Below are 22,799 nucleotides of genomic sequence, written 5' to 3'. Positions count from 1 at the left end.
CATTTTTATTGCTTCTTACACTAAACTTGCTTTATCTTATAAAATACACAAAATAGTTTTACAATACCACTATTAGAATAATAAAATTACAGAATGAAACTTAAGAGTTCTTTGTAGTTTGTGTTGATCCTAGAATATATTTCACTAAGAAAAGACAAAGTCTTGTGTTTCAAAGTCATTTGAAATAAATCTTTCTTTTTGGTTATGTTATCAACCTTGTAAACAGCTTTATTTCACTTGCTTCAGTTTTAGGGATTGTTCTTTTTTCTCTTTTTGGTTTAACTTAATTTTTGAATATATTAAATGATTATATGATTCTAAAGTTGACACTACATAAAAAGGTATACTCAGCTGTATCTCCTTTCCATTCCTTTCTTTTTTTTGTGATGGAGTCTCACTTTGTTGCCCAGGCAAGAGTGCAGTGGTGCAATCTCAGCTCATTGCAACCTCCACCTCCCAGGATCAAGTGATTCTCCTGCCTCAGCCTCCCGAGTATCTGGGATTACAGGCGTGCACCAACATGTTCAGCTAATTTTGTATTTTTAGTAAAGGTGGGATTTCACCATGTTGGCCAGGTTGGTCTCGAACTCCTGACTTCAGATGATCCGCTCACTTCGGCCTCCCAAAGTGTTGGGATTACAGGCATGAGCCACCGTGCTGGCCTCTCCCTTCCATTTTCATCCGTTTTCCTTCCCTACTCTGTGTAGATAACCACTTTTATTGGTTTTATATTTACTAGTCTTTTATTGCTTTTTTTCTTTCCAATGCTTCATTTTGCACTAAAGTAGCTTCTCATAAAATATTATGGCTATCATTCTAGAGCAACACATACAGATATACCTCATGTTTATGGGTTCATAGTACTCCACTATATACTACAGTTTATTTAACCACTCAACTGCTCCCCTATTGATGGATATTTGGGGCGTTTCTAGACTTTTGTCACTCAAATACCACAATGAATACTAACCTTGTGTTTATAATATTTCAAATTTGTACAGAAGTACTTTTAGTGTAGAGTCCCCAAAAATATCATTGCTGGGTTAAAGGACAAATTAATCCATTTGCAATGTTGCTAGATCGTACTAAATTTCCTTCCTTAAGGACTGTATCACTCTATACTTCTACCAGTAGCATATCACTGTGTCTCTTTTCCCTATAGCTTTAGCAATAAAATGTACTCTCAAACTTTTGAATTTTTGCCAACACAATAAGAAATGCTGTTTCAATGTAATGTAATTTGCCTTTCTTTTTTGAGTAAGTTGTGCATGTTTTACTATTTTAAGGGCCACTTGCATAAATTATTTCTATCTGTTCATGTCTTGGGCTCATTTTTCTACTGGATCTGTGTCATTTTATTTCTCAGAGCTCTTGCATATTAGGGAGATTACTTTTTATTCTGTGGTAAAAATTGCAATTGTTTTGTCCAGTGACTTATTTGTCTTTGGCTTTGCTTATGGTATTTGGGCCATACATTTTAAAAAAATATATATGTAATAGAATTTGGTGGCTGGAGAATTCATGTGTAGATCAGAGTGGAAGTAGGTGTGAGAGGGTCCAGCAGAAGAAAACATGGCAGCCAAAGTGTTTGAGTCCATCAGCAAGTACGGCCTGGCCTTAGCTGTTGCAGGAGGCCTAGTGAACTCTGCCTTACAAAATATGGATGCTGTGCACAGAGCTGTCATCTTTGACCGATTCCGTGGAGTACAGGACTTTGTGGTGGGGGAAGGGACTCACTTTCTCATCCCATGGGTACAGAAACCGATTATCTTTGACTGCCTTTCTCCACCACTCATGTACCAGACATCACTGGTAGCAAAGATTTACAGAATGTCAACATCACACTGTGTATCCTCTTCCGGCCCATCGCTAGCCAGTTTCCTGCATCTTCACCAGTATTGGAGAGGACTATGATGAGAGTGTGCTGCCGTCCATCACGACAGAGATCCTCAAGTCAGTGGTGGCTGGCTTTGATGCTGGAGAAGTAATCACCTAGAGAGTGTTAGTCTCCAGGCAGGTGAGAACTACCTTATGGAGCGAGCAGCCACCTTTGGGCTCATCCTGGACGATGTGTCCTTGACACATCTGACCTTCGGGAAGGAATTCACAGAAGGGTTGGAAGCCAAACAGGTGGCTCATCAGGAAACAGAGAGGGCCAGATTTGTGGTGGAAAAGGCCGAGCAGCAGAAAAAGGCAGCTATCATCTCTGCTGAGGGCAATTCCAAGGCAGCTGAGCTGATTGCCAACTCACTGGCCACCGCAGGAGACGACCTGAGCTGCACAAGGTGGAAGCTGCGGAGCGTAACAGCTCTCATGCTCTGGGAACATGATCTATCTGCCGGTGGAGCAGACTGTGCTCCTCCAGCTGCCCCAGTGAGGGCCCGCTCACCCTGCTTGCACTTCCACGGGCCAACTGGGACACAGCCCCGATGATTCTTAACACCGCCTTCCCCGCCGCCCTCCACCCCAGAAATCACTGCGAAATTTTGTAAAACAACTTTAAAAAATACATACATGTATATGTAATAGAATTGACTGGTCTTTTATTGATTCTGGGTTTTGAGACATAGAAATGCTTTGCCCACTATTCCCAGGGTTGCATAGGTAGATTCCACAGCAATCTACACATGCTTTCTTCTAGAACTTGTAGAGTTTCCATGTAGTCATGTTTAGCTAACCAAGCCACGTGAAGTTTTTCTTGGATGTGCAGTGTAAAAAATGGATCCAATGTTACCTTTTTCCACATGGTACCCAGTTGTCTCAACAGCATATATTTTTAAAGTCCATTTTTCACATTGTTTTATAATGTCTAACATACATTAACTTTTTATATGTACTTGGATTGATGCCTAGACTTTCTACTATGTTCCATTAGTGTGTCTGTCTATATGCACCAGCTTTATACTAGTTTGATGATGAAGGTTTTATAATATCTCAAATGTCTTAATAAGACTGGCCCCTCCTCATTGCTCTTCCTTTCAGCACTTTCTTGGATATTCTTGTTTATTTCTTCCATATGAACTTAAGAATCAATTTGTATAACTAAAAAACAAAGTGAAACAAAAAAATCCTTGACTTTTTTGTTGGAATCATGTTAAATTTACAAATTCACTTAGAATGTCTTCCATTTTTTCAGATCTATTTTATGTCTTTGAAGCTATTATATTAACAGTTTTCCTCATAGGCTTTACATATTTCTTTTTACCTTTATACCTAGGAGTTTTGTAATTATGGTTGCTATTACCAATTGACTCTTGATTCCATATTATTTTCTAACTGATTCATCCTTGTATCTTATGTATGAAGCCTGTTGTCTTCTGTATATTGCTTTTATATTGTGCTACCATGTAAATTCAACTTTTTGTTTGTGTAGTTTATTCATTGATTTGCTTTTGTTATCTAGATATAGCTATATCATCAACAGTTTTCACACATCCAATAGGTTTCTTTTGTAAAAATGCATTGACAAATACCTCCAACATTATGTTAATGTTATGGTGATGCTGGGTATCCTTGCCTTGTTTCAGACATTACCAGGAATGCCTCCAGTGTTTTCTTATGAAAATAGTAAGATGATGATAAACAAGATGGTTTATGATGTTAAGATAATTATCTTCCACCCCTCTTTTGTAATTTACTTTTATAGGAAATGCAACTTTAATTTTTTCAAACGCTTTTTCAACCCTAGGAAGATAATTACAGGATTTTCCTTCTTAGATATAATAATATTAGTTATATTAATGAATTTCCTAACACTGGACAATCTTTACATTCCCAAAACAGTTTCTACTTTGTCATGACATACTGTGCTGTCTGATTCAATTTGCTAATATTTTAGCATTTCTGCCTATGATATTCATAAATGATATTGGTTTGTAATTATCTCTTTTGTAAAATCTGTATCAGGTTTTGGTTTCAATGTTATATTTATGTCATTAAAAATTTTTGAGTTGGGATAAGAGGTCTTCAAATAATATAATTTTAAACAATCTTGGATACTTTTAGAAAGATATATGCTGGGCATGGTGGTTCATGCCTGTAATCTCAGCACTTTGGGAGGCTGAGGTGGGTGGATCACCTGAGGTCAGGTGTTCAAGACCAGCCTGGCCAACATGGCAAAACCCTGTCTCTACTAAAACTACAAAAATTAGCTGGGCAAGATGGCATGCACCTGTAATCCCAGCTACTAGGAAGGCTGAGGCAGGAGAATTGCTTGAACCCAGGAGGCAGACATTGCAGTGAACTGAGATGGCGCCACTGTACTCCAGCCTGGGTAACAGAGCAAGACTCCATCTCAAAACAAAAACAAAAACAAAAAAAAAAAACAAAAAAAAGGAAAGAAAGAGAGAGAGAGATAGGTTGTTTGTTTGTTTGCTTGCTTGCTTTTTGAGACAGAGTCTCTCTTTTCTCTGTCACCCAGGTTGAAGTGCAGTGGCACCATCTCAGCTCACTACAACCTCCACCTCCTGGGTACAAGTGATTCTCCTTCCTCAGCCTCCTGAGTAGCTGGGATTACAGGCACCCATCACCACCTCTGGCTAATGTTTGTATTTTTAATAGAGGTGGAGTTTCACCATATTGGCCAGGCTGGTCTTGAACTCCTGACCTCAAATGATCCACCCACCTCAGCCTCACAATGTGGTGGGATTACAGGTGTGAGCCACTGTGCCCAGCCTAGGAGTCTTTCTTGACCACAGTACCCCTCATCTCCAGCTTGTAACCAATCACCAAGTTCTATCAATTCTAACATTAAAATATTTCACATTCACCCCCTTCTCTCCCTTTCTATGGCCACCACTCAAATCTAAGCCTGCTTGACTTTTTGTCCAGATCACTTAGGCTGCTGTTTTCTCTATTTTAATCCTTGCCATGGATCCACTATAATCCATTCTTCTTCAAAAAGTCAAAGTGGTCCTTTAAAAACACACATGGGGTCATGTCACTTGAATAAAACCTGTTGATAGACTTCTTGTTCTTTTGGGATACAGTTCAGAATCCTTAACATGTCCCCCAAGACCACACCTGATCTGGAGCCTCCCTACCTTTCCGGCTTCTTGTCTCTTTCTCATTCTCGCCTCTTCCTTATCTTCCAGCTTCCTAAACTCTTTCCTCCTCAGGGTCTTTGAATATCCTGACCCTGCTCCATTGGCCAGCCCCCTCCCACTCCCCACACTTCCTCCACACTTTTGACCTGGTTGTTTCTACCCATCTTCCAGGTCTATGCTTAGGGAAGCTTTTCTTGGCCTCCCAGCCTGAATTAGGTCCTCTATTGAATCGTCCTATTACCCTCCCTACTATTTATCTTTGTTTATTTGGGCACTATAACAAAAGTACTGTAAACTGGGTGCCTTGTGAACAACAAAAATTAATTTCTCACAGCTCTGGAGGCTGGGAAGTCCAAGAAATCCCAATGTTGGTGTCTGACGAGGCCCCATTTGCTCTTTCTTACTGTGTCCTCATATGGTGGAAGGGGCAAAGGTCCCTCTTTTAGAAAGGCACTAGTCTCATCACGAGGGCTGTGCCCCTATGACCTAATAACCTCCTGAAGGCCTCACTTCTTAATACTATCACGTTGGGGGGCTTAGGATCTCAACATACGAATTTTGAGATGACATAAATATTCAGTTCATTGCACTTTTCCTTTATAGAAGTCATCACTATTGTGATTATTTAGGCATTCAGGTGACTATCTAATATTTGTTTCTCACATCAAACTGTAATTTTTCTGGTGATTAGGACCATATTTCTGTTGATCTCAGCTGGCTGGATCTTTAGTGTCTATCACAACAAATATCACAGTGACAAAATTTAATAAGTATTTGTTGGATTAATGGATGAATCAGTCAACCAATTAATGATATAATCAAAGACTCAATGGATGAACCAAAAACAAATCATTCAACTTTGGGCAAGAAGCAAGAAGGAGCAAATGCTCTACTTGCCCTCAAGGGGGAGACACACTCCCATTAGAAATAGCATAGGCCCAGGTGAGCAGAAAATTCTGACATCGACTGTAATTTGCTTCTCAAATGGTTTCAGAGAACCAGATCTTTTCTCTTTTCCTTTCTTTTCTCTTTGTCTTGCTTGTAGGACTCTCCAGATTAGTCTGGACCACCCAATTGTACCAAGCAAGTAGTCATTTCCTCTGTAATTTCCCTCCCCTGGATGACGTTAACTGTCCTGCCAGAGTTTGTCCTATTCAGTCTGGATTTGCTAGGTAATTTAGCTATAAATGCCTACATTCTTGGAAAAATAGTATCATGTATATATAATTTCGGTATTATCCTTAAAATTGTTATTTGTATTTTTACTGTACTTTTTTTTCCAAAATCCTTCAGGCAATTTTTCTCTATGAAGACTAAAAATGTTTTATAATTGCTCTGATAGTGGAAAATATTGGTAGAACTATGTGACCAAAAATAATAATAAAATATTGATTAAAAGCTAATTTTCTAAAAATATGAAATTCGTAAAATTTCCCAAGTCCTGGGGAAAGTTAAAAAAAAAAAAAAAAGAGAGAGAGAGAGTAGGGTTTGGCTATTGAGCGCATGTCTGCCTCAGAGCAGTTTCTGAAAGGAATCCTTGTTTAATCCTGATGGCATGTCTTGGGAGAATATCCCTGCTGCACATTAATACTGTTCTTTTCTTTGCTGAATTACTTTCTCTAGTACAAGGTTTAAGCATATGAAAGGTTTCATGAGACTTACATTATGTTTCCTCTGAACTTTCTTTTTCTTTGCTCTAGTTCCAAAGCTTCCTTTTCAATTTTTCTATGTCAGGGACTAGGACATAAAGGCACTCCACTATTCCCATTTTTGGGAGATCTGTTCACTTTAGTTCAATTCCATTGTATTTATTAAATAACTATTTTGTGTTTAGAACTGTGCTATGACAAAAGAGATGAGTATAAGAAATCTAAATCTCTGCTCTTTCAAAGGTGCCACAATGTAACTGGAAGGATGAGACATTTGGTAACCTCCTTGAACAAATATAAAATCCTATAAAGATGACGTGTCAACATTTATGTAGTTTACAGAACCACTTTTCACAAATGTGGACTAGGTTTTATGAAATTAACTTTTGGAGTATACTCTCATCCCATTGTACAACTGAGACTCAGGTAAAGCACTACTTACTTTAGTCAGTAATTTTACTTTTACTTATAAAAGTACTTACTTTTACAAGTAAAGTAACTAGAGCTACTATCAGAACTGGAATCTTGGTCTTTATGAAGTTTGCATAATATTACATTATTTCTAAATATGAGGAATATGCTATAAGGGATAGTCCTAAAAATTGAACAAATTCAAAGTAAAGTAAAATATTCCATTATTGAGAGAAAGCTATTGTTTTCCAACTAGCCAACTAGTCTGACACTTGGATCTTATTTTTTTACCCTATTTTGTAAACACTGACTGATTCCCTCTCTTTCCTTCACTCTTAGGGTATCTCGAACTCCTTTTCGGTTTGTTTCTTTTTCTTTGGTGATGGATAGTTTATTTGAAAGGGGTCCCTTCTTCTTACTTAACTTGCTTTTATCTAGGAAAGGTGTCAGGGAAACGCTGCCATCATTAGCCAGGCAGCCCCTGATGGAGAACGATGAGGCCTTTAAGACAGGGGAGTATTTGATAATTTCTGGCCAGAGATTTTAAAAGCTGTTGTGAAAGGCTTCATGTTACCACTCAGAAGCTTGTCATGCAGAATTACTCTCCCCCAGCACACTATCATTCTGAAAGATCCACTCAAAGGAAAGGGTATGGAGGCAGCCAAGTGAATAAAGGAGTTTTTACTCCAATTAGGAGTTGCTCAAAAGCCTGTGGCCATTTAGTACTGGCAAGACTCAAAGGGCAAGACACCCAGGTCTGCAACCTGGGATACCCTGTACCCACAGAGCCTGGATACTAATACTGTTGAACAGTGATAGCAGCAATCATTACAGGCAAAACATCATTATCAAATTTCCAGATCAAGTTTATGCCAAGGTCTGAAAATAGGAACATTAGTCATACTGTTGATCAACATCATCTAATGAGAACTTCTTGAGAGCAGAACTGGAATCAGGAGGGAAGGGAAGAAAAAATAACGACCTAAAAGTCTTATGGGAGACACAGCACACTAAAACACAAAATTCATGGAATCACTTGTAATCAAAACATCAAGAACAGAAATAACCAACTAAAATATGCAGAGATGGAATCTGAATAGTGAATGCAAGATTCATGGGATGTGATCAAAATACAAGTTTATTTTTTGTCTTTTTCCACTTTAAAAATGTTTTTGTCTGGCTGGGCATGGTGGCTCATGCCTGTAACCTTAGCACTTTGGGAGGCCAAGGCAGGTGGATCACTTGAGGTCAGGAGTTCGAGACCAACCTGGCCAACATGGTGAAACCCTGTCTCTACTAAAAATACAAAAAATTAGCTAGGCATGGTGGCGGTCACCTGTAATCCCAGCTTCTCAGGAGGCAGAGGCTCGAGAATTGCTTGAACCTAAGAGGCAGAGGTTGCAGTGAGCCAAGATGGCACCACTACACTCCAACCTAGGTGACAGAGCCAGACTCCATCTCAAACAAACAAACAAAAACATTTTTTACTGGAGGATAATAATCTTCTCTTGCTCCTGAATAGAAAATTGGGAAGATTCCCTGACTTTTTGATTAACTCTTTGATAACTGGCAATCCTTTAGGTAACAGTCACTTTAAACCAAATAGTCTCAGCCGGGCATGGTGACTCAGGCCTGTAATCCCAGCACTTTGGGAGGCCAAGGTGGGCCTTGCGGATCATGAGGTCAAGAGATCGAGGTCATCCTGGCCAACATGGTGAAACCTCTTCTCTACTAAAACTACAAAAATTAGGCAGGCATGGTGGTGCCTGCCTGTAATCCCAGCTACTTGGGAGGCTTAGGCAGGGGAATCACTTGAACCTGGGAAGTGGAGGTTGCAGTGAGCTGAGATCACACCACTGTACTCTAGCCTGGTGACAGAGCCAGTCTTCATCTCAAAAAACTAAAAACAAAAACAAAAACAGCTAAGGAGATAGGGCAGGTTTCTCTTTCTTGGTAGGGTAGGTCTGTACTACCTGGGTCTTGCACATGGTTAAAGCTGACTCTTTTTCTTAAAGCGTGCTTTTAAAGGTTCTTTGCAGATTCCCATCACCAGAGATATCTTACTTGAGTTCCTTTGGCCAAAACCAGTGCAAGTGGTTGACTGTGACAAACTGTGGATTGTAGCACCCCTGTGTTCATTTCCAGCTTCTGGCCACTGGGTCCCCCCATACCTCTAGACAGCCCATTTGGATGGACAAAAGGTAACCCCAAGTTGGCTGTCTTCATGTGGCCCACATCTGGTCCAGGTAAACATTTATACATTTGTCATCCCTGCTGAATCTGGGTGTCCAGACAGATCCCAATGCAGCCACATGTACTTTGTGGCTACAGCCCTCTTTAATTTATAAGTAAGTATTGGTGCAGTTTTTGTTTTACAATTATGGAGAACAATCTTCAAGCTCTCTGATCCCACAGAAGCCCCTCTTCAGGCAACATCAGTACTTCCTTTCCCTCTGAGTAGGAGGAGAGTGGGGACTCAGCACATACAAATTTCTCCCCAAGAAGTCTCTTCACAGACCCTTCCTTCACTCTCTTGAGCTCACCATAAGGTAGAACCATTTGTCAACGGTGACTTTGGACCTAACAATGTTGTTGAAATAATCATCTTTAATTGCAACTGAGGACGTTCATATCTGTCTCCCAACCCTTGATAATAAGAGACTGTCTCTCTCCATTTCTGTCTTCCCTGGAGAGTTGAGCACAAAGCCTGGAACAAAGTAGGTGCTCAGTAAATGTTTGATGAAAGGATGGTTGAATGTATCTGAAACCAACTTTCATTGTGCATTGAATTCTCAGAGACACTTCAAAGTAACCAGTATGGGGCAACTTTGGCACCTCTTGCCTGGCTGACATGAACTTTGGGGCCCAGCCAAGTAGACTGTGAGAGTGTTGCCAAGGCAATTCTGCATGCAAGAGGAAGTGTGGCATGACTGGAGGCTCGCTGGTAGCTGCCTGGGAAGCTGGCCCCTCACGCAGTGATACCACCAACCACCCTTGAGGTGGTCAGGGCCTGAGCAGAAGGACTGTAGAGACTGCACATGCCCCTTGAAGCCCAGGCCTATTTCTTGGAAGTCTTTAGCATTCACATTTGCTATGGGAGGAGGTTTACTGGCTGGAGTGAAGTATTCAAAATAGAAAAGACAGAAGCTAGAGAAGAAACAGCAGTGAAGCATCAACAAGCCTTTATTGGGGGACCATCTTCCCTCACAACACATTTGGAGAGCCTAAAACTGACAAAGACTGCCTGGGTCAGTGGCTGTTGATTTATTCTTGTTTCAGTCATTACTGATATCTTTGCAGAAGAACTAGAAAAAATGATTCAAGTTGTGGATGAGATAGTATTCCAACTCTGCCAAATTTAACTTTTCATCACCATTGACCCAGAGAGGGACACAAAAAAGGCCATTGCAAATTATGTGAAAGAATTTTCTCCCAAACTGGTTGGCTTGATTGGCACAAAAGAAGAGATCAATCATGTGGCCAGAGCATACAGAGTATATTATAGCTCTAGCCCTAAGGATGAAGATGAAGACTATGTTAGTGAATCATACAATAATAATGTCTTTGATTGGGCTAGATGGTGAGTTTCCAGATTATTTTGGCTAGACCAGGAAGAATGCAGAAATTGTTAGCCAGTTCAATTGCTGCACACATGAGGGCACACAGGAAAAAAGAGCTAGCCAAAGCAGTGATGCTGGGTGCAACATTCTCTTGTTAAAGAGGAAGGAGGCGGCCAGGCGTGATGGCTTATGCCTGTAATCCCAACACTTTCGGAGGCCAAGGTGGGTGGATCACCTGAGGTCAGGAGATCGAGACCAGCCTGGCCATCATGGTGAAACCCCGTTTCTACTAAAAATACAAAAATTGAGGCCGGGCGCGGTGGCTCATGCCTGTTATCCCAGCACTTTGGGAGGCTGAGGCGGGCGGATCACAAGGTCAGGAGATCGAGACCATCCTGGCTAACACAGTGAAACCGCATCTCTACTAAAAAATACAAAAAAATAAGCTGGGCGTGGTGGCGGGTGCCTGTAGTCCCAGCTCCTCGGGAGGCTGAGGCAGGAGAATGGCGTGAACCCGGGAGGCAGAGCTTGCAGTGAGCCAAGATCGCGCCACTGCACTCCAGCCTGGGCGACAGAGCGAGACTCTGTCTCAAAAAAAAAAAAAAATTACGAAAATTAGCCTGGCGTGGTGGGGCCCGCCTGTAATTCCAGCTACTCGGGAGGCCGAGGCAGGAGAATTGCTTGAACCTGGGAGGTGGAGGTTGCAGTAAGCCGAGATCATGCCACTGCACTCCAGCCTGGGCAACAGAGTGAGACTTTATTGAAAAAAAAACAAAAAAAGAAGCTTTGTCTTCCATATAAATATATATATATATATTTATGTGGAATTAGAATTTTATATATATATATGCAACCTACAGAATGACCTTTGTACCATTGTACCATGAGAACGCTTCTATTGTGGATTGCCATGTTACTCTTGGGTTCAGTCAATCAAAACAGACTCTCGGAACTGTAAGATAACAACTCAAAGTCTCCCAAGTAGCTGTGGTGAGACCAGAGGACCAAGTCAAAATGAAGTCAGTAAAGAGTGGAGGAAGCTCATGGAAGGACACAGCATAGGGAGGCACAGCCAGTACATCTCCCATTATGAATGGGCCCTCCCAGCAGCTTTGTTGGCTCTCCAGTGTTTCGGACCCTTGCTCATACAGGCTGTGGAACTGAATTTCACAGAAAAGAATAATTTTCATAGTGCTTTGGCTTCTCTCTTCTTGAGTTATTTGCTCTTCTGAGTTCTTGGTGGCTGATGATAGTCAGATTAGGCTCTCTGCCATTCAGAGTTGATCTTTATACCTGAAAGCGTAAGTTTTGTCTTCTTTGTTAATGAATATCACTGTCAGCTTTGCTCCACTGCACTATCAGCAGATGCTGATTTGACTAATAAAGATGAGATCTACTGTTTGGGGGGAAAAAAAGTTAGTTTGATTTCTCTAGGGGTCTTTCATGTGATTTTTAGCTTAGTGATGTACTAGGTTTTCAAAGACACGCCAAATGGAAATAAGAGGATATTGATCATGAGTGTGACATAGAGTACTTTTCTGCATATACTGAGTTGCACGCCATGTAAAATAAAAGTGTATTCAGTGTTTCAATAAATAAGTAAAATAACCTGTATTGAGAGCCTATTTTATCACTCCCTGGGAGACTCTACTCATTCTTACATTTGTAAGATGCTGATGGTTTCCCAGAATTTATATACTTCAGCATTTCCCAACCAAAAAATTTGAGAGAGGTGGTCCAGCATGGTGACTCACGCCTGTAATCCCAGCACTTTGGGAGGCCGAGGAGGGTGGATCACCTGAGGTCAGGAGTTTGAGACCAGCCTGGCCAACATTGTGAAACCTCATCTCTACTAAAAATACAAAAAAAAAAAAAAATTAGCCGGGTGTGGTGGCAGGTGCCTATAGTTTCAGTTATTTCGGCAGGAGAATCACTTGAACCCAGAAGGCTGAGGTTGCAGCCAACCGAGATCACGCCATTGCACTCCAGCCTGGGTGACAAGAGTGAAACTACGTCTCAAAAATTAAAACAAACAAACAAAACACTGCCAACATTTGCAACTTGGAAGAATTCACTTTTTAAAAAAATCTGTATTTCAGCTTCTTTTGAAAAAAATGGACAGTCTCACCATGGTGCAGTGGCAGGAAGTGGAGGGCATATTCCTACCTGGCAAAATTCCTTTGAGTCTGGAGCTCAAAGGAGGCTCACTCCTCAGACCAGGTCATGAACTTTCAGTTCACCATCCTCTCAATGATGTACATGAACTGTCTGGGCCTGCTTTAAATCTCTAATTGGTTAGATTTGGTTGCTTAGAACAAGCTTTGGGGAGTAAGTGTGGGGCACTCTGGTTAAACAGGCTGCTGGGCAGACCACAACTCTTGCAGTCTGCCTGAATGGGCTGCTTCACTCCTTCCATGCACCACCACCATGTGCTGCTGACTTTAAAATGTTTATACTTTGCACAGAAAGTCTGTCACTCAGAGGTGTCATCATGTCTTTGCACAGGAAGGTTCATTAACCCTAATAAGAGTTATAAATAAAGGTCATTTATTCCTCTACATTCAGAATACTATACCTCTTGGGTGGTTGAGTTTGTCTTTGATATGGTTTACTTGAAGGAGAGTGGACAATGTACAGGAGGGTTCTAAGGAGTATAGATTGGTTCCACCATTATGAATAATGCTGGAAGTATTTTTATTTGTCACAGACACTTCTTATTAGGAGTTTAGTCTCCTAAGTAACTGAACCATTGTGGATGGACCCCCTGCTGGCCTGGTCCACACAGGTGCAACCACATAGAATCGGCCCAACGACCAGGGTTCCTGAGCTTTTTTTCCCCCACTGCAGGACCAAGACCCGAACCCTGCCACTGTGGCCGAGAACGCTGCATTGAGCCTGCGCACAAAGCCTCTGTGTAAAAGGAGAAAGTAACCCCCTAACTAGGCCTAGTGAGGACGGAAGCTGCTGCACAAGTCTGCGCAGGCGCGCCCCAGTGACGAACACTCATCAGTACGCAGGCGCCCATCTTAGTTGGTCTTCTTGTCCTGTAAACAGAGGGGCCTGCCCCCGACAGCTTCTGCTTCCGGGTCACGCGCTGACAGCGGCTTTCAACACCCACCTCAGCCCGGCAATTCGGTGAGTGCGGTGCTTGGTGCGGATCTACAGCCAGGTGTCCTAACCCAGGGTGCCACGCCCAATAACGCTTCCTCTACTCCCCAGTGGAAGTGCTCTAGCTCTCGAGGCTGAGACTTAGTTCCGGGCCTTAGGGGGCAGATCCGGGAGGGGTTGGTCCGCGTCTGAGGCTCCCCAGCGCAAACTGCGTGATTCTCTTTCAGTACCAGACCTGCCGGGATTGCTGCTATCTGCTGGGAGCCGGTGCGGAAAGTGACACCGCACGTCCTTGCATTTCGTACCCTTGCCCCCCGCCCCCTAGCCTCAGCTAGACAGCTGCCGCGACCCCTCACGCAGCAGGTGTGGTGGGATTAGGGGCGGTGCAGGCTCCGCCAAGGTTCTCCTGGGGCGGGAGGGGACGGGGGCCGAGGCCTCCTCGCATCAGAGTTGTTGTGTCTTCTTTTCCATTTAGCGTTTTTTTTTTTTTTGGTTTTTTGTTTGTTTGTTTGTTTGTTTCCTCCAGCTTTGCAGTAAATGCCCTTTGGTGTTTTCTCTGGATCCCGTAGCAAAAGAAAACGAGGGAGACAGGGCTTTCAGCTCTAGCAGAGGAAAGGGCCTTCCAAGGGAATCAAACCGTACACGGGCTGCTGTCTGGTGAGATCGAATTTAGATTTCCTTGACCCTTCCTCACAGTGAATGCTGTCAATCTGCCCTGAAGTTTCATTCCTTTACCGGGAGCTTCCAGGCAGTAGCAGACCGCTGACTATATTCTCAGGAGTTCTTAGCCCAGAGTCCAAGAGCGCCTGGAAAATGAATGCAGAGTTTAGTTTCATCAGATTATCATGGCCCAGAAATGGTTAACAAAACCACTTTATTTATTTATTTTAATTTTTGAATTTTTTTGTAGAGACGGTTGGGTTTTGGGGTCGTCTTGCCATGTTGACCAGGCTGGTCTTGAACTTCTGGGTTCAAGAGCTCCTCCTGCCTTGGCCTCCCAAGGTACTGGGATTACAGGCAGCAGAACTACTTTGGTCCAAGCCTCCTGCTTTAGATGCTCTGTCTCCTGCTGCTGTTCTTGGAATTACCAACTCAAAGGCACCTCTGTATTTTTTTTCCTTGAAACAAAAAAGTTATAAGATACAGACACTTGTCTCAGAGCAGTTTTGTGGCTACTGGAGAGATTAAAACCTCAGGTGATCCACCCACCTCAGCCTTCCAAAGTGCTGGGATTACAGGTGTGAGCCACCACGCTCCGCCTTTAACTCATTTTAAAATCTTCAAATTTTCCTAAAACTGAAAGTATATTTTATTGTGAACTTTAATTTTTTCTTAGTTTTATATAGATGATTCTAGGGTAGTTATACTTGTGCTTTCCTTTCTTATTTTAGACTATTACCTCAAATATTTCTTTTATCTCTTCTGAAGACATTTGAAAATATTTCAGATGCCTTTTCATTATTTAGATATATTTGCTCCATAGCCTTCTTCCTATCTTTTCACAGATGACAATCACTTCCATACTGTTTAGTCGTAACCAACCAGTGTTTGTTAAATACCTACCTTTTGTGAGATTCGGTGGCTGGCCTTACATGGATGAAAGAATAGAAGACAAAGTCTTTGCCTTCCAGTTGATTACAGTATAGTTGGAGAAACAATATGTACATAACTATATTGCAAGGCCCAGTGTTATAAATAACTTAATGGTGGTGCTGATCATAAAAACCACAAAATTCAAAGAAGGAAAATAATGTTTTGTGACCTCCTCAGCCTTTTAAAAATCCTATTCCCTGCCTAGTCTTGTTTGTAAACCACACAGAGCTCCATGGGGGTCTTAGTACCTCTTGGGGAAATCTTGTGTCCAAGTTTATCGAACTCCCTAGGCAACTATTATCCAATTCCTTATGATTATGAAAATAGTATTAATCATTCCTTGAAATCTGCTTTTAGTATTGGGAAGGGAAGGCCTCAGAGAACACCTAACCCTAAAGACAGGTGTGCTCAATAATATTGTATATGCCGAAAACTTCTTTGTTTCAGGCAGTTTGGAGCATGTGAACACCCTGAGCCTTGATGAGTTCCAGTATGTGGTATATTATGCAGAGCATTCAGAGCAAATACTCTCTCTCAGAGCGCTTAATCCGAACAATTGCTGCCATCCGTTCCTTCCCACATGATAATGTAGAGGACCTCATCAGAGGGGTGAGTGTGCTGGTATTGACAGGAGAGTCCTTGCGATGTGAAGTGGGAAAGCTCTGTAAATCCTCATGGATCACAGATTTGCAGCTTTGTCTCAACCCAAGATCACAGGAAGTTTTTATATTTTGCTAACTGCATTAACTTGATCATTAAAATATATTTCCCCTATGTTTGCTTCGCTTCCCTTCTCCCTTTCACTTTGTGTATCTGACATTTTTCTTCATGGAATATGTTCTCAATAACCCTAGTCTCATGTTATTTGTAAAATATCTAAGTATGATGCATATGTAATCCATTGAGCTCAAAGTCTTCTATACATGTTTTATTAAGAGAGGAGGTGAGCAAAGCAGAGGTGGTTTTTATTTTTATTTTTTGAGACAGGGCTTCACTTTTGTCACCCAGGCTGGAGTGCAGTGATGCAAACATGGCCTACTGCAGCCTTGACCTCCTGGGCTTAAGCGATCCTCCCACCTCAGCTCCCTCAAGTAGCTGAGACTACAGGCACATGCCACCCATGTCCAGCTAATTTTTTTTTTTTTTTAATTTTTTGTAGAGACGGGGTTTCACCATGTTGCCCGGGCTGGTCTTGAATTCCCAAGCTCAAGCGATCCACCTGCCTTGGGTTCCCAAAGTGCTGGGATTAGAGGTGTGAGCCACTGTGCCTGGCTACAGGGGTGGTTTTTAAATCCTGTGAGCTTTTCTTCATACCTGGGTTATAATAATTACATGGAGAGATTTGTACTTACATTCTATGTTAAAAGCAGCTACCACTTCTAGCTCTGTAGAGGATATCAACCTCTAAAATGCGTGGTAATTATAGTTTAAGAAAACACCTTAACCATCTGATGTTTAATCACCGCTCTTCAATAATTGTTATATGACTGGTATCCTAGAAGGTCTTTACTATCCTCTTCTATTTATTTTTCTTGTTGAAGAGAAGTTACAGAGTAATTTTTTGATCACCAGAAAATGCATCCAGATGGTTACTTCTGTATATTCTAAGACTTCAGGCTCCTCATTTACAGCCTGGATCTCTGTAGCTGCTTCAGAGTTATTGGGCACAACTGGAGAAGGAAAAGTCATGCAGTGTTAGCTTATTCTCTGCAAAAGTGGTGTCAGAAGACTCCGCGGTGGAAACCTTGTCACATTCTAATTCTAGCTCTGCTGCTGAGTCATTCAGTGACTTTGGTCTGACTGGTATCTCCATCTCCTTTGATTTTTTTTTTTTTTTTTTTTTTTTTTTTTTTTTTTTTTGAGACGGAGTTTCCCTCGTCGCCCAGGCTGGAGTGCAGTGGCTCAATCTCGGCTCATGGCAACCTCTGCCTCCCAGGTTCAAGCAATTCTCCTGCCTCAGCCTCCCGAGTAGCTGGGATTACAGGCGCCTGCCGCCGCACCTGACTAGTTTTTGTATTTTCAGTAGAGACAGGGTTTCACCATGTTGGCCAGGATGGTCTCAAACTCCTGACCTCAGGTGGTCTGACCGCCTCAGCCTCCCGAAGTGCTGGGATTACAGGGGTGAGCCACCGTGCCCAGCCTGTCCTTTGATTTTGAATAGAAGCACCAGCAAAGGCTAGGTGGTAAAGAATGCTGATACTAAGAGGCTACTTTGAAGATGTTTATAAATAAGGAAAAATAGTGTTAATATGATGCCACTATTAGTGATGGTCATTTGCTGAATGGCCAAAAATGCATGCCAGTTCTGGCCTCAGTCTGACAGACTCACTTTCCTACTTTTTCAGAGCATAGTGGCCATAGAAAGTGGACTGCTGGTCCAGCTTTCCTGCCTGATGATAAGATTTCCAGTGCTTTGACACATAAGATTATGTCTTCAATAATGTCCAGATGACCATCTGGCAGGCTCCCTTGTGGAGGAACTTAGTAACTTGATCTAAGGAATTAACAGTTGTTTTCCTTCTTCTTCAGTGTACTCCTTTAGTTTGGACATTGGCATATTAATTAATAGAAAAGGAAACAAGGAACTAGCAGTGTACCTATAAAATAGAGAACGCTCTGTCCCCTGGACTCAGTTCTGAATTCTGTCCTGCTGGGCAAGCCAGAACTGAGCACACTGACTGAAGTTGTCTTCTGCCCACAGGGAGCAGATGTGAACTGCACTCATGGTACACTGAAGCCCTTGCACTGTGCCTGTATGGTGTCAGATGCTGACTGTGTGGAGTTACTTCTGGAAAAAGGAGCCGAGGTAATGTTTTTAACACATTCACATTAATGATTCACTAAAACTTGAGCTTCATGCTTTCTTAGAATTTCTCCCCATCACTCCTCCATCTCTTCCCTCCTCCAGTCTGAAATTCTAACTCAAGGTAATGTTGGCATAGCCAATATTAAGGAAAATGTAATGGTAAATATATAAAATGATATAAGGATTTCATTCCTTTGCCTTTCTGTCCCCACCCTGCTTGCCCCATTTTATAGTGCTGATACTCTGCTTTTCTTTCTTCTCCTTAACTTAAGCTGTCACTGGCCATCACTTCAGGAAGCTTACCTTGTAGGTGCTGTTTATATTGCCATTTAATCTTCTCATTGCTTATTGTCTATCCAGGAAATATAAACGCAGAGATCCCTCAACTCTAATTAAATCTAAAGTATCCTTAAAAGTACTTAAAGTACTTAAGAAGTGGTACTTAAGATAGGTTTTAGCCAAAAGAAGGTTGAACTTACTTAAATGTTTCAGGGTTTTTTGTTTTGTTTTTTTCATTGATGAGGGAATATGCTATTTGGAAATGTGAAGAAAAAAACTGCAAGTGATGCTGACTGTCAGCAAGCCAGCTGCTTTTCCAGCACTGGGAGATTTGTGTTCTTCCTATCACATACTTTCATTTGGGTTCTCTTGTGAACCCACAGCGTATTTTTGGAAAGGTCTGACTTACATTCTAACATTTTGAACTTCTCTGTATGGTTAAAGAACATAGCAAAAGCCGTGTTTTTCAGTTTGATTGCTACATTAGCCACAGGGTACAGAAAGGGTCAGGATAAGTAAAATAATCCAAAACTCTGTGTAGTCAAGCAACTTTCCAGTAAATATCTTTCTGAGCAGTTACAGGGACTTAAGACTTCCTCTATTCCTGCCTTACCCTTTACTCTGTGGTAGAGTTTCTAACGAATAAATGAACATTGCAGCAAAAACCGAAATAATGCAGACCAGCTAGTCAATGCACATAATAGTGTTGACTGTTTGAGGACAGTTCTTTTCCATTTTGCTCCTAAGCTCCTGTCATATCTTCATCTTTATCACCAGCACTCCCTGGGAGTTGCTTGTTGACCCTCTTGTTCAGAGCACTGCATAGCAAAGGTAGTGGGTAACCATGTAAGCTGCTTTGCTGCTGTCCTGTCTTCCTCTCAGTAGTCTGTCTACTGTAATAGTTCCTCCCTTTTTACAGGTGAATGCCCTGGATGGGTATAACCGAACAGCCCTCCACTATGCAGCAGAGAAAGATGAGGCTTGTGTGGAGGTCCTATTGGAGTATGGTGCAAACCCAAATGCTTTGGATGGCAACAGAGATACCCCACTTCACTGGGCAGCCTTTAAGAACAATGCTGAGTGTGTGCGGGCTCTCCTAGAGAGTGGGGCCTCTGTCAATGCCCTGGATTATAACAATGATACACCGCTCAGCTGGGCTGCCATGAAAGGAAATCTTGAGAGTGTCAGTATTCTTCTGGATTATGGCGCAGAGGTCAGAGTCATCAACCTAATAGGCCAGACACCCATCTCCCGCCTGGTGGCTCTGCTAGTCAGGGGACTTGGAACAGAGAAAGAGGACTCTTGCTTTGAGCTCCTCCACAGAGCTGTTGGACACTTTGAATTGAGGAAAAATGGCACCATGCCACGAGAGGTGGCCAGAGACCCGCAGCTATGTGAAAAACTGACTGTTCTGTGCTCAGCTCCAGGGACTCTAAAAACACTTGCTCGCTATGCCGTACGCCGTAGCCTGGGACTCCAGTATCTCCCTGATGCAGTGAAGGGCCTTCCACTGCCAGCTTCTTTGAAGGAATACCTGTTACTTTTAGAATAGCCCGGAGAAGATGTTTGCACCATCATGCAGGCAACTCTGGGTGAGGTTGTGCCTGCAGTACTCTTTGTCACAGAAAACAGAAAAACAGTTGTTCCTGTTGTGTGGTTTATAGATTTTGAAGCAACATGTCACAACAGTAACCTCCATAGCACCTCCCCTTCCCAAACCAAACAACCAAACAACCAAACAAAAAAAAATCCCTCACTTTTGTTTTCTGTTTATTGCTTACTTGGCTTTTTATATTGCACTTTGCAGAAGAAGTCTCCCTCAATCCTCCCCCTTAGGGAAGGAGTCAGCAGTGCAACTAAATTTCTCTGGGAAGATGGAAAGTACTTAAAGAATGTGTGTGTGGTTTTCCTTTGGGGACATGGTTAATGGTCCAGAAGAATCCCTTCTAGAAAGCATTTTAGGCCAGGCATGGTGGCTCACACCTGTAATCCCAGCACTTTGGGAGGCTGAGGCAGGCGGATCACCTGAGGTCAGGAGTTCGAGACATAGTGGCATGCGCCCGTAATCCCAGCTACTCGGGAGGCTGAGGCAGAAGAATTGCTTGAACCTGGGAGGCAGAGGTTACAGTGAGCTGAGATCACGCCATTGCACTCCAGCCTGGGCAACAAGAGCAAAACTCCGTCTCAAAAAAAAAAAAAAAGATTTTAATTGATCTGTGAAAAAATTTAAGAAAATCACAATTTCAGCTAACAGCAATTGCGTCCCAAAGATGAGGATACTATAACCTCAAATGATGCAGATCCAGAACTGGGCTGGATGACATCCCTAGTGTGCCATGTTCTGGGGCATTCAGAAGGGACTGGACCTCTTTCCCCTCATCAAAGGAAACAGCAGTCTTTGCCTCTTTCTCTTGGTTGTGCCCAAGGGCTACACAGTAGCTCTGAAATAATAAGAGCTCTGCAATAACAGTAATAAATAGCTCTGAAATAACAGTCCTAAGAACTCCTAAAGTCCTGAGAACTTCTCTTGTAATGCAGCTTTTTCTCTTCCTGAGAGCCAGTGTGTTCTAATGAGCTTCGCAGGCAGTTCCTACACCTACAGTGTGTGTTCCAGCAGGGAGGACTTATGGGCTGGGCTGCCTTTTCCCATGGGTCTTCATTCCCAATGGAAAGCTCACTCTGCTTAGTTTGGAATTATTTTTCTTTCAGTTGTTCTGGAACCTTTGCTTTTTATTGATTTATACAATACAATTGGCAGGAGGGTGGGCTTGGGATGGGAGTGGGAAAAGCATATAAGAGCTGCTTTTGTGATGGTCCATCTACCCAAAAGAGATCTGCTTTAGTGAACAATACTCTTTCATTTCATGTTTCTAAACTAGATCAAGTTGTTATTGATTTTAGATGACTTGTATGCAAATTTGAAAAACTTTTTTTTAAAGCTGATTGGGAACTACAAACAATGAATGGAATCTACTGACACAGCTAATTGGAAAACATGTATTTTGTCCTATTGATGCTGGTGTTTAAAAAACACCATTAAAAAAAAAAGAGGAATAAATAGTTCTAAAAGCAAGTTTCGCAATTTCTACTTTTCCTACTTTTCTCCAACCCCCCTTAGAAAAAGTTCTTCTTTTACTGTCTGGCTGTTCAATGTAACTTTTCATCCCAACTTTTCTCCCATTGGCAACAGTGATTCTGGGCATTGCTGGAGTGAACAGGAGGGCGTGGGCAGAGTATCTGAAGAGCTTCCCCTTCCTTTATACCTTCTCCCACCCCAAATCTGGAATTACTACTTTTATGTTCTCAACTCCAGCTGCACATAAAGTTACTAAGAAGGCTTTTTAAAAACACTGGTGCCAAGACTTCACCTCATACCAATTCTTTGGAATTTTCTGGTCTCTGGGGGCTTGAGTGCTTCAGATGTAGCCAGGAATGAGATCCCACTGCATTAGTCAGTGGTTCTCAAGTCTAGTTGTTAATTAGAACCACCTAGGAAAAATTTTAAATATACTAAGGCCCAGGCTCCACCCCCACAGATTAATTTAATTGGTCCAAAGCAGACCTAGTAGGGCTGGCCGCAGTGGCTTATGCTTGTAATCCTCACACTTTAGGAGGCCGAGAAGGGAGGATCATTTGAGACCAGGAGCTGAAGTCCCCATCTCTACAGAAAAATAAATAGACCTGGGCATGAGTATGTTCAAAGGCCTCAGGTGATTCTAATATTCTGGTAGATTTATAAACTGCTTTAGATGCTATTTCATTTCTCATCATAGATACTTAATATTCTGGAAAGAGAAAGTTTTGTCCATGTGGGAAAAAATGTTACCTGTTTCTCAGTTACTTCATAATCACTCGTGGTTGGTGGCTAATAACTTCTGCTTTACCTCCACTTAAGAGTTCAAACACAATTTCACTTATCTTTTTAGCTCTGGGGAAATAGCATGCACCTTCACAGGTTTTCGTTTTTTTGTTTTTAAGTGGTCTTCACTATGCCTTTTTTTTCCCCAGATCGTATCATCATCCTAATTTTTTTAGTCTTTACAGAGTGACATTTTCCCTCTGATTAGCTTCCCCTGAGCCATCCTTCCCTCTTCATTTTCTCGAGGAAACAGCTCTAAGATTAAAGATAGGAAAGAGAACCTATAAATCAATGGCAATTAGCATTTAAAACGTTCTGAATGAATGCCTGCACTTTCCCTTTCACTTCATTTTCATAGGCCTTATGGCTCTGGGGATTTGATATGGCATGGTAAGGAAGCAGAGGAATGGGGAATGAGGATGAGGTTTGAAGTCAGAACTGAGTTTTGAGTTCTACTTGAATAATATTGAAGGAGACATTATGTAATCA

The 22,799-nt window shown here is 41.9% G+C and overlaps 1 protein-coding gene and 2 pseudogenes across 7 annotated transcripts; all 3 read left to right on the top strand.

Moving 5' to 3' along the window:
* The first annotated feature begins 1,572 nt into the window (after window positions 1-1,572).
* On the top strand, window positions 1,573-2,377 carry LOC103238222 (prohibitin 1 pseudogene; annotated as a pseudogene).
* A 3,788-nt stretch (window positions 2,378-6,165) lies between these two features.
* LOC103239484 (protein SCO1 homolog, mitochondrial-like) lies at window positions 6,166-15,847 on the top strand (annotated as a pseudogene).
* Window positions 13,694-21,524, top strand: ASB8 (ankyrin repeat and SOCS box containing 8). 7 transcript variants are annotated; one of them, XM_073020673.1, is made up of 5 exons: window positions 13,694-13,800; window positions 14,300-14,430; window positions 15,818-15,975; window positions 18,068-18,172; window positions 19,371-21,524. In XM_073020673.1, exons 3-5 carry the CDS (start codon window positions 15,847-15,849, stop codon window positions 20,001-20,003), a joined length of 867 nt encoding a protein of 288 aa, XP_072876774.1. In that variant the 5' UTR covers window positions 13,694-13,800; window positions 14,300-14,430; window positions 15,818-15,846; the 3' UTR covers window positions 20,004-21,524. The 7 variants fall into 7 exon arrangements, with proteins under 7 accessions (XP_072876774.1, XP_008001229.1, XP_008001235.1 ...); XM_008003038.3 differs by having other exon boundaries at window positions 15,814-15,975; XM_008003042.3 differs by having other exon boundaries at window positions 13,782-13,800; window positions 14,343-14,430; window positions 15,814-15,975.
* Window positions 21,525-22,799: the final 1,275 nt, after the last annotated feature.

This window comes from Chlorocebus sabaeus, chromosome 11 (assembly GCF_047675955.1).
Source record: "Chlorocebus sabaeus isolate Y175 chromosome 11, mChlSab1.0.hap1, whole genome shotgun sequence".
Lineage (NCBI taxonomy): Eukaryota > Metazoa > Chordata > Mammalia > Primates > Cercopithecidae > Chlorocebus > Chlorocebus sabaeus.
This window is presented reverse-complemented; position numbering and strand designations above follow the sequence as displayed.

What these genes read in the sequence shown, in the direction of transcription:
- ASB8 (XM_073020673.1), top strand. Translation starts at nt 15,847, where the DNA reads ATGAGTTCCAGTATGTGGTATATTATGCAGAGCATTCAGAGCAAATAC. An exon ending in TAGAGGACCTCATCAGAGGG is followed by an intron (nt 15,976 to 18,067) that starts GTGAGTGTGCTG and finishes TTCTGCCCACAG; the next exon opens with GGAGCAGATGTGAACTGCAC. An exon ending in TTCTGGAAAAAGGAGCCGAG is followed by an intron (nt 18,173 to 19,370) that starts GTAATGTTTTTA and finishes CCCTTTTTACAG; the next exon opens with GTGAATGCCCTGGATGGGTA.